The sequence below is a fragment of the Oreochromis aureus genome, linkage group 13, assembly GCF_013358895.1.
Source record: "Oreochromis aureus strain Israel breed Guangdong linkage group 13, ZZ_aureus, whole genome shotgun sequence".
Classification (NCBI taxonomy): Eukaryota; Metazoa; Chordata; class Actinopteri; order Cichliformes; family Cichlidae; genus Oreochromis; species Oreochromis aureus.
Genome location: NC_052954.1, coordinates 12,146,401 through 12,160,188, shown reverse-complemented (window position 1 = coordinate 12,160,188; position 13,788 = coordinate 12,146,401). Strand labels below are relative to the sequence as shown.

The 13,788-nt window shown below is 40.4% G+C and overlaps 1 protein-coding gene across 2 annotated transcripts in view; it reads right to left on the bottom strand.

Moving 5' to 3' along the window:
- The window catches only part of LOC116318596 (SLX4 interacting protein), a 34,893-nt gene that overhangs the window by 2,364 nt on the left and 18,741 nt on the right, over positions 1-13,788 (bottom strand). For both annotated transcript variants that reach the window (XM_031737656.2, XM_039621578.1), the window contains exons 5-7: positions 9,817-9,885; positions 8,235-8,323; positions 97-203 (exon numbers count right to left, since the gene is read on the bottom strand). In XM_031737656.2, the coding sequence (XP_031593516.1) occupies positions 97-203; positions 8,235-8,323; positions 9,817-9,885 (265 nt within the window). The remainder of the gene's footprint in view (positions 1-96; positions 204-8,234; positions 8,324-9,816; positions 9,886-13,788) is intronic.

Here is a 13,788-nt window from a genome sequence, read left to right as displayed (position 1 = left end):
CTGAGGGAAAAAAAAAAGTTAAAAGGATATAAACAGATACTTGAGTGTCCTCTCTGACTGGTGGGGTTGGAAAGTTCTGCATTAGATCATACTTACATCTTTTGAAGCACAGTCTTCTTTGTTTTTGTGGGGCTGTTTAAAGGCTCATGGGTTTCTCCCACACTGGAAAAATATTCCGATCTGCTTTGTTCGCACAGCTCAGTCTAAAGAGGACAAACAGAATCGGTGTAAACAAAAATATTATTACTGGCATACCCTGGAAACATTTCGCCTCACAGTGCTGTCATCATCCTTCATTGAACACCTTCATTAAATCCATTAGACTAAAAACTAAAAGAGTTTATGTTCAATCAATTTAGTCACCTTTCTATTTAAACTATGATGCTGCCCAACATGAAAGAGAGAGAGTAGCAGCTGCCCCCCCCACCCTAAACTCTCCAAATCCTCCACCTCAAAGTTTGAAATTAATCACTGGCTCATTATGGCGTGACAATTGTTCAGCCTACACTATCTGAGGCTTAAAATGATGCTCTCAGCCTTAGGCAGAGTTACGAAACGGTGACCATACTGACAAGTTAAAACAGCGAATAACGAAGATTCAGTAATAGAGAAAAAATGTGAAGCAAGGGCAGCATTGTGTAGGAAAGACAATATTTTTTTTAAAAAGGTGTAAAAAGCATGTTATGGGACAGCTGCAAATGTAAACAGGCTGAAGGCAAAAAAAAACCCCTTCTTTACTTTCAGCCATGAGTTTTGAAACTGTAACTAAACAAAGCAGGATGAGTGCCGAGCGCTTCTTCTATGTCCTTATGTGTCTAAAACCTTCACCTGTAATTTCGCTACACCCCTAAGTGTCTCTGAAAAGCACAGTCTTATTTGCTAAAACTCTGGGGTGAAAGTTCAAAATATCCACATACTAAGGGAAACCTCTGAGGCAGAACGAGGAACAAGCTGAAAATTGGATCTCACCAACGTGTGCCCTCAACAGGCCACTAATGACGGTTAATCATGGGGTCTTTTCCTTGGCTGCCCCAGAACAGACTCTGGATTTATGAGAACAAGAGACGCTGGTGGCAAATTGAGCAGAACTTCAAAGGCTGAAGCCCTGTCAATTCATCATAAATTAATCAAATCAAAAAAAGTTGGTGGAATAGTAGACTAGCAATGGTTTAGAAAATGAGCCCATGTCTGCTAGTTTTTATCTGGAGAAGCAGTATATTATATTATATTTTGTATATTAGAAATTCTAAAAGTCTGAAGCTGTACAAGGGAATTTATAATGCTATATTCAGCTAATAGTCTAGGCTAGGGGTGTTACCAAAACTGATACTTACAAGTAACCTTTATATAAAACTGAAAAAGCTACAGTACTTTTTTGTTTTTCAGTAGAGTACTTACCGAAGCGGCATACCGACCAAGTTGGGTTGTCAACGAAATTGATACTTGGATACTAACTGATACTAAAAATTACTTTTGGATTAGACGTCTATTTGCAACTGCATTATATGTGACTGGAATGAACTCTGAACTCCTTGTCACTCGTCCAACAGGAATGACTGATATCACAGGCGGTCAGACTGTGGGACTTGACAGAAGCGAACAATGGGCATTTGACGTGTGTGTAAGCAAGGCACAGAACATTATATGGTGTATCTGCATTCACCTCAAGGGGAACGAGGTTGTTTGCAGCTGTTTAGGGCTGCTGCCAATGAAGGCAAAGGGAGATTGGGTGAGTTGTTCGATTTTTTCTAGGGTTTTCTCTCTATTACTGTAGGGTCTTTACCTTACAAGTGACTTGAGGTAACTGCTGTTGTGATTTGATGGTATATAAATAAAATTCAGTTGAACTGAATTAAATCCTAATGCATATGTGGTTGGGTGAGGTCTCTGTCGGGAAATTTATAATGGGCCTCAATTTTACCTTGTGGGTTTGGAAGAATGATTTTATTATGTGTTTGCATACATTGTAGGTTTTGCAGTGATATGCACATTTGATTTATTTGCAATCCTTTTAAGGGTGGTGTGTGTATTTTTAGGCTACAGAATTAAATAGGAATCCATCTGATGACCCAGTTTTAAAGTTCAAAAGTCATGAAATAAAGCTTGTCATTTTAACCTATGTTTCTTTGACTGTTTTGTTTTTAGGTCTCTTGACAGATCACAAAATATTTCACTATTGACACCAGCAGTGCTGTCTTCACCTCCTACAGTTGGCAGATAACTTTGCACAGGATGGCTGCAGATGGGTGGGCAGAAAGGCCCTCCCCTCACTAGCAGCTGAAGATGTGAACAGTAGCGCCACAACCCTGGCAAAGGATATGTAAGACAGACACCCTGGTCTTTAGGAATATTTTTGTGAGGTAAGTAAAGCTCCTGTTCCAACAACATTTATTTATTTATTTATTTTTAAAAACAGTAATAAATATGAACCTGGCTGGCACACATGCTAACATTAGCTTTGTAACAATTAGCAATTGCCCACATTAGGCATTTCAGTAAGGTAGAGGCTATGGCTAATAATAAAATGATAATGTTAATGTTGGAGCTAGGCAGCAAACGTTATAAGTTCTGCCTGTCTGTAATGTTAACGGACAGTGTAAATTTGACAGGAAAAGAACGTGATCTTGTTTTTTGTTTTTGTTTTGTTTTAACCCCATGGTACTGAGTACTACTTTCCTGGGTACTGGTAGCGAGTTTATAGCTTAAAGGAGGAGGGACAAGTTTCATGACTGTTAAATTATCTGTTTAGATATTTCACTCAAAAACATTCATATCAATCTGACAGCAAAAAGTTAGGGGATCGCCACAGTGGTTAAGCTTTATCCTCTAGTGTATTTCGGTGTAATAAAAGTTGAGCTATTTCACTGACAAGTGAAAAATTTGATCTAGTGGCGGCACAAGATTTAAGGGATCACCAAAAATAGGATTTATTAATAATCAGGATCTATTCTCTGGCCACTGCGCTATGCTATGCCCAAGTTCATAGCAAACCATCCAATACTTTTGAAGCTATCGCTCTTTGGATCAGCGTGGCTGAGACCGCTATCCACAGCTTCACGCCGCTAAACTTTATTGGTTTTTGCAATGGGGAAACAACAACTGGACAGAAATTAAATCTGGGAAAATTCAAGGTCGTGGCCGCTATGTTTATTTAACATCAGCCATTTTTCAGATCATTACTATTATATAAACTGGTTGGTAAAATGATCAATGTGCACTCTAAGATGGGGAAAGCCAGTGCGGTAAGCTCTGGCATCCTGCAGATGTTGTGAAAACTGAGAGAAATATCATAAATGTCCTCCCCCGCACGTCACAATACTAGTGACAACATGTGACCCGACACGCAAGGGGGAAATGGGGGGAAATCGACCCGAGCTGCGAGGGCAAGCTGGGGCATTGTGGCTTTGCGCTGGGTGTTGAGACCTAGCAACTGCACTCTGGTCTGTGGTGTGGTAGACGGAATAAAGAGGCCAGACAGAGGGAGGGGAGGCTGGGCAGCAGGGAAGGAGGCGGAGCTGGCGAAATACAAGAGACAAGATACTACAGAGTGTATAAGAGAAAAAAAGAGAGTGGAGCACAACAAAAGCAAAGGCACCCCCACAGAGTCACACTGCCTGACCTCAACAGTCTCTCCAGCATGCCCACAAACGCAAGAATCCTCACACAGGAAGTTCCACACAGGCTCCTCTTTGTGTCGAGATGGAGTCATGCTACAGTGTGGGCAGCGCTCTGGTCTTTAGACTTTTTCTCTCATACCCAGCGCTACAGCTAACCTTCAACATGGATTTGGGACAGTGACACACATACAAACTCTCATTTCGCCTCCACACTCACACACCCACCCCAACAACAACAATTCTGAGAAAAATGTGGGTGCTATCGTTTGCATTGTAATGCCTTGATATGTATTCTAGCCTGTTTAATATGAATAAATGCCGTTTGAAAATGAACTTGAAAGAAAAACCAACAAGGAGCTAAAGGGAGGCTCTCTGGGAAAGTTTAGTGCCTTTCTGTTCCTGTCGGCACGACTTCAAAAGAGCAAGAGAGTGAAAGAGGAGAGTCAGAGAAAGGAAGAAGCATGAAGAGAGGAAGAGGCTGGATATAGATAGCAAGTAGAGAAAAGATAGATAAACAGACTGAGAGTGAGAGAGATTGTGCATAATTTTTTTTCAGCAGGGGTCTAGAGGTTGAAGATTCTGTATATAGCAACTACAGAAGAAATCAGATGGATTAAATAACCTTATAATTATCACAAGCTATGTGGATAAAACGGTAAGAATTGTGTGGGAACCGAGGTGGCCTAATCTTGTAAGGAATGATGCAAACTCTAAATAGCTGGAGAGAGTCCCATGAAAAAGGAGGGAGGGATGGTGGTAAATAAGAACATCTACCCGTTGCTACCACCTCTCTCTGAGAGAAAAAAAAAGGATTTAACCCCCCCACCGCCAGCCAGTCTGCTCGCCCCCACACAAAGCTGAAAAATGCTCCTCGTGATACAACATGTAGAGCAGACCAACAGTGCCCTCCCTGGCCCCGGAGCCTCCAAAACAACACAGCGTCGCCACAGGAGCTGCAACAAAACAGCACATCTGGATGTCAGATTACGGCGATAAGCCTGGCAAAAGGGCAAGGAGAGCAGAGAGAATGATTCATTTGGTTTAAAAGGCTACCAGGACAGATTCTCAGCACTTGCTCCAACTCTGAATGACTCCTGGAAAAAAAACTTCAAAAGGATAACCAGCAACAGCCTCCATAAAATACAGGCAACAGCCTCTAAGCCGTCCAAGATAAGGTAGAACACAGATAGGACGATTATGTTGGTTATCTTTTAATGCAGCTGCACTCAAAAGTAATGCAGCGATGTGGCCAAAAGGTCTCTGAGCTGTTTAAAATGTTGCTGCAAAGGATGACAAACCTTCTCTTGGTGTTTAAAGACAATGCTTATTGATATACAATGCCATATTTATAGACACTACAGCTTTTTTTGTATATAGTCTGCACAAATACACATGCACATTCATCTAAATACTACTTTAACAATTTTGCTTTGTAGAAAAAGAGCATTTTTCAGTTAATCCCATAGGTTTTTCCAAAAGCTTTTAAGCATGGAAGTTAAAACATAAAAACTTCAAATAAAAAAATCTAACAAGTCAGCATGGGAGGCTCTGATGAACCATCAACTTTCATTTGCCACAGTGGAAGTCAGATTGTTTGTTCTCGGATTACTTTAATATCTTTGTACCTCACCTAACATATACAAAACCAGTGAGATGCAATCCCATAAAGCAATTATCCACTCATCTGTCACAAAATAATAGTGTCTCAACTTGAAATCTGTGGCAGCTTGAAATGCTTGAATCCCTCACAACACTCATATTGTAAAAAATGAATTATTCTTTCCACTGGAACTTCTTTTGAGCAGCTTTTTTTTGATGACACATCTAAGTATACAAAGTCCTCAAACTGGCACCAAGAAACAACAAGAGTATTTAACTGTCAGGGGATGAAAAACCTCCTGCAGAGATGTTCGTGAATGCAGTCCACAAATTCCACCCCTCATCATGCACCCACCCTGCTCCCACAGGGCAAGCATGCCCTGTTTGTGTAGGCTCACCACATCTTCTCTGCAACAAAGTCAACAAACATGCATGGGCACATACTTGTCTAAAATAGGGGACAGTTCTTATCCCCAAACAATGACAAGAGTTTCTGGATCCACCCATGTCAAAGGACTGAGACAAGTGGTTAACTGAACACACTTCATGTAAATCACTGGAAGCAGTTTAAGATGGGCTGGAATGAGGACCTGTAAGAGATCATAGTCATGCATTCGGCCTAGGTGTAGAGGAGGTCAGTAGACACTGGACGCTTGGGAACGGACTGCTGTTAGCTGTTGTGAGCTCTGAAGAACAGAGGCGTGCTGAGGTCATGAGTAAACACACAAGCTCGTCCAGAGCTCAAAAGAGGAGGGGGGGACTGGAAACACATCTGTTCTGCCTTTGATCCAAACTTCTGCGGCCCAGCACGCCACTCACCTCAGCTGCCCACTCTGTGCCTGACTAAAAAACAACGGCCGCGATCCTAAACACTAGATCTTCCTTCCCATGCTGCCCTCTTCAGTGTTGGTGCTGACTCACAATAGGAGCAAGCTTTTATGAAGGGAAGGACGTAAATCTTCAAATCCTCTGCGTGCGCCTTTTTTTTCCATTATCTCATGAAAACAAAGCAGCATCAATTGCCCAACCTCTGCGTAGCAACAGTGGATTCTAGGTGCCTAACAAACAGAGTCAATTAGGCTGATAGGATTTCAGCATTTATCCCAGACATGGCACTCAGTATGTCTGAACCAAAGCATTTGCCGGATGCTTGAACACTCTCTGCCCCAGTAACATTTGAAGTCAGACGTGGCTGAATCAAGCATTTCAAACTGGACAATCATGGCTGTTTCTGCAGCAAATGGCCATCTGAAACCAAAACAGCTGGAGTTGGCCTTTTTTTCCCCCCTTAAGTTTGCTCTTTCCCATAGTTTGCATATTACACTGCTAATCCCTTCCTGGGAAGGTTGTTTGATAGAAAAAGAATCTCACCTTTTTATATAGCACACCTTTTCTCTCATCGTGTGTGGCTGTTTGGAAGGAAAATGCTTCTGCTTCCCGACTAAATGTCAGTTGAAAATATGACTAATATAGAGTGAACAAACTGTATAAAATTAAAATAGAGTACACTCAAATGTGGGAGTGAGAAGCTGCCTTTCAGTGATGTCACCTTAGCTCCCTCACAACATAACCCCCTGACCTTATGAAAACTGCTCATTGATGAGTCTACATTTCCACTGTGGTTGAAGATTTTTGCACAACTAGTCACACAAACTGAATCCTAACAACAAACCTGAAACCTCCCTAAACATGGACAAATGTGGCATTTTTTTTTTTGAGACTGCCTGTCTTGTGCTGTCAAGAATTGGGGGATAAAAGACCCCTTTTTAAACATGATATCAACTCTGACACAGAACTCCAAACACCCCATTATTTATAGACAGCAACATTATACCTTACATCAGTTGTGACTCACAGTCTAAACCTTTTTTTTCCTTTCCGATTTCTAACTTCCTTGGCAGCATTAAAACTGCAAAAACTCCCTTTCTGACAAATAAGAACAGAGTGAGGGATGTAAACAAATTATTGTTTTTGTCATGTGAAAAACTTCAGCCTCTCTGTCTGGTATCTTTCCCTTACAAAGCGGGCTCGAGGTTGAGCTAGTGAGAGCTTCACCACAAGACTCCCACCCTCCAATTCCCTCAGCTTGTACTGTATGAGCCCGGAGAACCACATCCTGAGGAGAGGAACGCAATCGACAACAGTGCCTCCTTGAACTGGAAAATTGGTTACACAATCTGAACTTTTCACTGACGACTATGTTGCTCCACTAAAAATATTACAATCGCTGCTTTCATTGGAAGCCAAACTGTGGAGAGTGCAGAGACATTTCAAAGGGAAACAATAGCAAAAACCCTGTAGAAAAACATCAGGCCACTGATCATGGGATGTGATGGGAGAGATGTCTGTCCTTGATGTGAGTGCCAAGGTGAGAGGCTCCACAGGCTTTTCCCAGAATACTCTGGGGAGTTTGAGATCAAATGAACACTGACCAAAGGACAACTGATTATAATACAGGCGGACAAAAAAAGAACTACAGCAGTAGGTCTTATGGCACTGACAAGAGTTCAACTTGGTCTACACAGCACAGACTACAGGGAAATACCCACTGAACCTAACTTTATTTGAGTCCAATTAATCAAGGCACGCGGCATTCAACTGCAGACAGTAAAGTTAACCGAATTCTCTCTTAAAGACCCAAACAATGCACATGCAACCGCAGGACAGAGGGTTTTGTTGTGGTTATCTTGAGCATGCAAACCCAAAAACCTCATGCCTGAAACTGACAGAGAGAACTAAAATTCTGCAGGTAAGTAATTAAAAATGTGGGAGCAGGGGCTTTTCAAAAAAGCGTGACTTGGCACCGCTTCACCCAGCCTCCCACGATCATTGGTTTTCCTCTCACTAGGTCTCCTTAAAGCCCATGTAGGTTCAGAGCCCACCCCCTTGTAAAGAGGATAAGCATATATAAGCGAGAGTGCAATTTGGCAGCACATCCCTATAATAACACACAGACACATGGACGACTTTTTGCCAGGCGACTGGAAGAGGAAATAGAGGAGTATAAACAGCACTCACCGCGGGCAGGCTCGGGTTTCTATGGTGCGCTGAGGCATCTTCTGGACGGCTCACACACACAACATATCGTTCGGGAAACACACGCAAATCTGAGAGCAGGCAGAGAAACAACACAGACCCTGCTGGTTAATAACGTGGGCTCACCTCTAATTATCAGTCAAACTCAGACAGAGGGAATTGTGGTCAATGTTGAATTTTTACATCTACCAGTACCAAGTATTTACTATCCCTCAGACCAGGGAGAAAATAGCAGTTTATACATAATTGCTGAATTTTATGAGCTGCATAAACAGCATGAAATATTAGGAAATTTTACATTAACAATGGCTCTTGGGAGTAATAATACTGTCTCACTGACTTCAGAAGGAAAGATCATTTAAGCCGCTTTTCCAAACAATGTCAAGAAACTCAGGTCCAGCTATATTCCAAAGGTCTCTGCCCGGATGACATGTGACACTAATAATAATTAAATTTATAATGTCTGCTGTTTTCAGTTGGGTTTGGGTTCTGCTTGATTGCTCGACAAAAAGTTCAGAGCTCATGAAATGTTTCAAGCGAAACTGGAACCTTCAATGAAAATTTCTCAGGACACTTTTAGACAGAGCACTTCTTGGATTTTGGAAATCTAACTTTTCTTCGAAGGAAAAATTTAAAGCAAACCCAAAAGCCTTCTTGAACTCTAACAAGTAGATTGACATGGAATTTGCAAATCACATTAAATAAGAGGAATAAAACATTTAATCTCAATGACCTCATAACTATTCCTTTAATGCCAACCCCTGGACAAACTTTACAGTCTTTGCTCCACCAAATGTCAGCTTTTTCTTCTTTATTCTTTAAAACGTTGGCATTGTGGAGTGAAATTTAAGTCAGCTAAATCAGAATATTTCACTGCATTCTGACCAACTAATTACCGTAACATAGCTTTAAGAAGACCTATTGTGCTTCTTGAACTCCTTTTAAGAACGTTTTTTGTAGCCGTCTCGTCAACCACGATAAAAACTTTTCACCATCCGTTTTATAGCTAATTGATTTTTTTTAATGATCTAACCACATATGTACTGCCAACTCAGTGGACCAAATTACACAACCTTTGACCTCAGGAGACCGAGTCTAATTTGATGTGTAATGGACCTGCTGAGAGAAGCCGTCATCTCAGCCAGCAACAGGTCACCGTTGCCTCAACAGGCAAGGCCTGGTCCTCCCCCAAGGAGCAGATATTAACTTTACTGACAGGAAGAGAACCATGTTGGTCCCATGAAAAGGTGGCCAAGGGTCACAGGCATTAGATGAGCCATGGAGATAGATTCTCACTGCCCTCCACAGACAGCTAAGGAATCCTTCTCTCTCTGCCTCTCTCAGTAGCCTCTCAAGGGAACCACTTAATGGGCGCTTGTTCTCAACAACACCCCGATCAGGTAGGGACAGGACATAAAAACAAGTGAGGGGGAGAAACATCAACATCCAGACCACAGATGCCTCACTCATTCTGTGGGAAATTTGGCTGAGTATAAACCCTTGAGAGGTCTATTTCTGAGTTTTAACTGGGGATGGATTTATTGAAAGCATGTAGGTCACTTACCCTGCTTGACAATACATCTGAGACTGGAGTGTCGCTTCAGAAAATTGGCCACCAGGTTGAATTTTTCACCTGTATAAACCAAAACAGAGAGACAGTTAACATAAAAGGTTCTATTACCTATCTAACAGTGGGCACATTTTGGTGAGACGGTGCATGCCGGCATGCTTTGATACACCGATTACAAACTAAATTCAACTTCCCATCATTACACGAAACAGCTGCAAATTTTATAGTGAGACAAAGTGGTTAAATAATGGACACACTACGCGAGTATAAAGCCCCTCATATGATGAGTTCCACAACTGGCCTTACTGCTGTCACATGCAGTAGAAGAATCACAGTAAAGCTTTTTTTTTTTTTTTTTTTTTTTTTTTAAACTGAACACAGGATTAGGGTATTTTGCAGCAATAGAGCACACTCCATTAATGCAGATAACAGTGCTGCACATGGCTCCATATGCTTGGACACATACCCATCAATTTTCTACTAACTTTAAGTTTATGCTTGGTCTAAGGCACAGCACGCTAAAACAAGCCAAATTATTTATTGAGTGTGAAACAATTCATTCTCCTTTAATTTAAAAGGCCTTCCAGTTTGGCACAAGCAGAGAAACCATTTCTGGGGTCTCTGCTCTATTTGTCATGGAATGATTTCATGGTATGTAAGATGTGCTGTGCAGAAACAGCAGCTTGTTGCCTAATCTGGCAGGAATTTGTTGACTAAAAGCAAGGGCCTGGCTAACACGCTATGCAGTTGTTCTTTGCAAACAGACACATAGTGCTGGGAAGCTGACCAAGCCAGTTCATCCTTTGATATCTTCTTTTGTCCTCATAAGAAAGTGAATGTGAAACTTTAACACCACCTTCCAATTATTTCTTATTTGACATTCTCTCCCATGTGCGGACATATAAAAAAACCATTTTCTGCAAACTGTCTGGGTTTGGGTTTTTTTGTTGGTTTTTTTGCTTCAATTAAAGGATTACATGTCTTCCTAAGTTTGAGAAAATCCTGACCTCTTGCACTTAAGGCTCTTTCAGAAGTCCCTGGATAATCTCAAATGTGCACTGTCATCAGGCTAAAAATGAGGCTGTCTGTATTTCTGAAAAGCTGCTGTTTTGGAAGTCTTTTTAAATCTGCCGGTAATGACACTAACGGTCACCCATCAAGAAAACTTGGACAAGTCTACTTCAAATAATAAACTACAACTAGGACAAGTGTGTCTTACATGGTCCATTAGCATGACAATACAATACAGAGAGCAGAAAGCATATTAAAAGCACCGACCCACAAACCAATGTGAATGTCTCCAAAATGAAGCTGTATTTACATGGTGATAGGCTGTTAGGCAGTTTGCCACTCAAGTACTACATGACAGTATGACTACATGACAGTATGACAGTTTCCTTTGTACATCATGAGAGTAGATTTTAAATCAAACAATCAAGATGTGATTGAAGGGCAGATTTTCATCCGTAATTCAACGAGTTTAAAAAGGTACTGGACTACCTCTTTAGGAGATACAGCCATTTTTATACACAGTTATGCACAGTCCACCGTTTTCAGAGGCTCAAAAGTAAGTGGATAACTGACTGACAACTAGTTTCATGTCCATGTTCATGAAGCCTGTTGCTGCATTATTTCATGACAAATTTAAGAAAGTAGGTGTATCACTGTTAAAGTCCACGATCAAGAAATGCCTTTCAGAGTGAAACTACAGAGCATTTACAACAAGGTGCAAACCACCCAATACACTTAAGAACAACAGGTCCAGACTAAAAGACAGTTAGTGCAATACCTTTGTTAAATCCCCTGAATTAAATCTGAAAGTTTCCACTTCAATCACATCTTAATTGTTTAAATTAGAATCCAATCTGGTGGTGTACAGAGGCAAAACTACAAAAACTGTGTCAACACTTCAAGATATTATTATCTATTCTTAAGTTTACTACCCAGTGATTGATAGCATCATGTCTGGTTTCTTTCTGTTGGTGCCTGTGGTACAATTAGCAACTAGAGTCAGCACATCAAGAATAATATTCATCATTAGAAAAGACAATACCAACATAGATTATGAAACACACAAATCAAATCAGTCTGACAATATAAATATAGACTGAAATCCATCAATCGTGAACTTCATCATAGAGCCTTTGAAACTGGATGTGTGTTACTATGAGTTACTATGATACTAAGCAATTACAATCAGTATTTTAATGACAATCAGGGGAAATTGTTACCTATAGGCTATAATCTTTTCAATTTCACACCTTCAGGAATGCTTTTTACCATCAAATCTATTAGTATAAATTGAGCCTTACCAAAATTTGTTTTGGAAAATGTTTAGCATCGTAACTAAGATTTCTGAACATTCAACAGAATCTCTCTGCAAGAGAACAAAGCCCAAATATCTAACGTGCACAATTGCAAGGTGACTTTTAGTAGTGACATTTGTGAGATCTGTAAAGAGCTATTTCTTCACTCAAACTGCATATTGGTTAAATATTTTCTTACACATTACATCACATTGTTTTCAAAAGTTACATAACATTAATCGTGTGAAACTGAGATGTTTCTTTGGGGTTATGAAAGAAGCTCAGCTTACCATATTCTTTATTTCTGTACAAAACTCTTGCTCCTGAGGCCAAATGATTTTTTACACAAGCCATCAGTGGATGACTAATGTCTTGGGACCAGCCCAGAACAGTTGTCTTTATGTCAGTGAATAGAATCTCTACAGCTCTATCCAGGTATCGCAGGCTGGCATTAAACTCTGCTTCTTTGCAGCAAAAAGCTCCTTCACAAAAGGCCCATAAGACCATGTTTATTAATAAAAAAGAATTTTACAAATTGTTTTATCAGCCGAGAGCTTGCAGTTCTGGAAATGCGGCACACTCGGCATGTATAATAATGATTTGTTTTACTGGCTATGTTCCCCCATCACATTAGGTCTGCAAGAAAACAGTGATTATAATGTTCAATTGCCAACATTGAGCTATAAGGGATTACACCCACTTATCCATAATGAAAAGCAGATAATAACAAAGTCAAAAGCTTGATAATTTGGTAGCAAAGCCTTTACAGTTAATGATGCCTGAAATGTACAAATTAGCATGGTACCGTTACTTAAGGTGTTCTCCTACTCCTGTAATACAGCAATCTTCAGGTTTTGATTTTTTGGGGGAGGCTTTAAGGGGTTATGTTTAATCTTCATCAAGTTAAGCACATATTGGATTGTGTTGGGTAGCTGCTGGGTTTGTGTCAAGTACAAATCAGTCAATCAATAAAAGTTTTTTGCTGCAAGACTGCAAGACAAAAAAATGAACAGAACTTCTAAACAAACATTTCAGCAGGCAAAAATCTGCACGGTCCTATCATACAGAATTCAAGCCTGATGTCAATGGGCTTTTTAAAGTTCAATAGACGACAGTAGATTGCAGGTTGCACTTAACTGAATTCTGTTTTCTTACCCTTCCCAATTCAAATACATAATCCTAGCAACAGTGCCTGCTGTAGGAGACTGTAAAACTAAAAAGTTCATTATTGTCCAATGACAGCAATCCTGAGGTGAGTTGTTGAGGATATCCTTAACTTTTCTGCCCGTAAGCGCTGCTGTTTTTGCTGCTGTTCGCTGGCGTTTCCTTCCTTGAACTGGATCTAAGATTGTTGAACTTGGACACTTAGCAAATGAAGTCTCATGCAATGTGAGAATACAATCAATGTGATTTTTAGGACGCTTGAGCCAGCTGTTCAGAGGGTCGAATGTCTGATGATAATAAGTAACTGCGACAATACTTGGAATAAATAAACATGTTTGTGCACTTTTTTGTGTGTTGTAGCCCTGACTTCAGGAGATGAGGCTTGAGGTGAGGAGACATAATGAGAAAGAGATGATGAAAATATGCATGAATAAATGTTAAATGGGCATATATAGTTTGAAAGAAGTCTTTTTTTTTTCTATCAAATAACCTAAGA